Here is an 862-nt window from a genome sequence, read left to right as displayed (position 1 = left end):
TCAAAATTTGTTGTCTTCATGCGGCGACGACTTTTCCACCGCTCGTTTGTTGGCCATGTCCAGCGTTGCCAGCTGTGGGTGGTTGAGATCGTGGCCTAACACCTCTGTGGGCACCAGGCTTGACGACGAGTCTGTGAGATTTGCCATTGGCTTCAGACTTGGCCTGGTCATTCAGAATAAATACACGTGCCGATGTGGCGCTGGGGCGGACGAGTTTGGGCACCACGGTTTGGTTTGTCGCCTGGGTGGGGGCCGTCAACTACGTCACTCAGCGCTAAACGATTACATTTGTCGGCTCTTCTCCAAGGCTTCAATCCCGGTTCTCAAGGAACCACCCGGCATTTCTGCGCATGATGGTAGGCGCCCGGACGGATGCACGCTAATACCTTGGAGAGCCGGCAGATGTTTGGCGTGGGATGTTACGGTCCCTGGCACCCTCGCCGAACGATACGTAAACCTGACAAGTAAAGAATGCGGTTTGGCCGCGGCCAGGGCAGCGGACGAGAAAATGAAAAAATATGGGAATGCCCTCCCCTCGATGGAATTCTTGCCAATATGCATCGAGGTTCTCGGCCCGATGGACCCCAACACCCTTAAATTTCTTAAGGAAATAGGCAAAATGATCAGTGTCAGATCAGGCGACAGCAGGGAACTGTTTTTTGCAACCAACCACATTTCGTGCTTGTTGCAGCGGTTCCTGCGTGTCTGTGTGCTTGAAAATATCCAACTGAATGCCGACATGTGCAATTAACGACAAATCAAAGTGTTGATCCATTTGTTACTTGATGTTTGACGGTTCAGTGTCACTCATCATGTTTTGGTTTTAACATACATACATACATACATACATACATACATACAT

General features: G+C 50.2%; 1 protein-coding gene across 1 annotated transcript in view; it reads right to left on the bottom strand.

Moving 5' to 3' along the window:
• HELRODRAFT_161869 (hypothetical protein) overlaps nucleotides 1-862 on the bottom strand; it is a gene marked incomplete at both ends in the record, with an annotated part of 29378 nt that overhangs the window by 17332 nt on the left and 11184 nt on the right. The window contains one exon of the mRNA XM_009021741.1: nucleotides 287-705. Within this exon, the coding sequence (XP_009019989.1) occupies nucleotides 287-705 (419 nt within the window). The remainder of the gene's footprint in view (nucleotides 1-286; nucleotides 706-862) is intronic.

Source organism: Helobdella robusta (assembly GCF_000326865.2).
Source record: "Helobdella robusta unplaced genomic scaffold HELROscaffold_3, whole genome shotgun sequence".
Taxonomy (NCBI): Eukaryota; Metazoa; Annelida; class Clitellata; order Rhynchobdellida; family Glossiphoniidae; genus Helobdella; species Helobdella robusta.
This window is presented reverse-complemented; position numbering and strand designations above follow the sequence as displayed.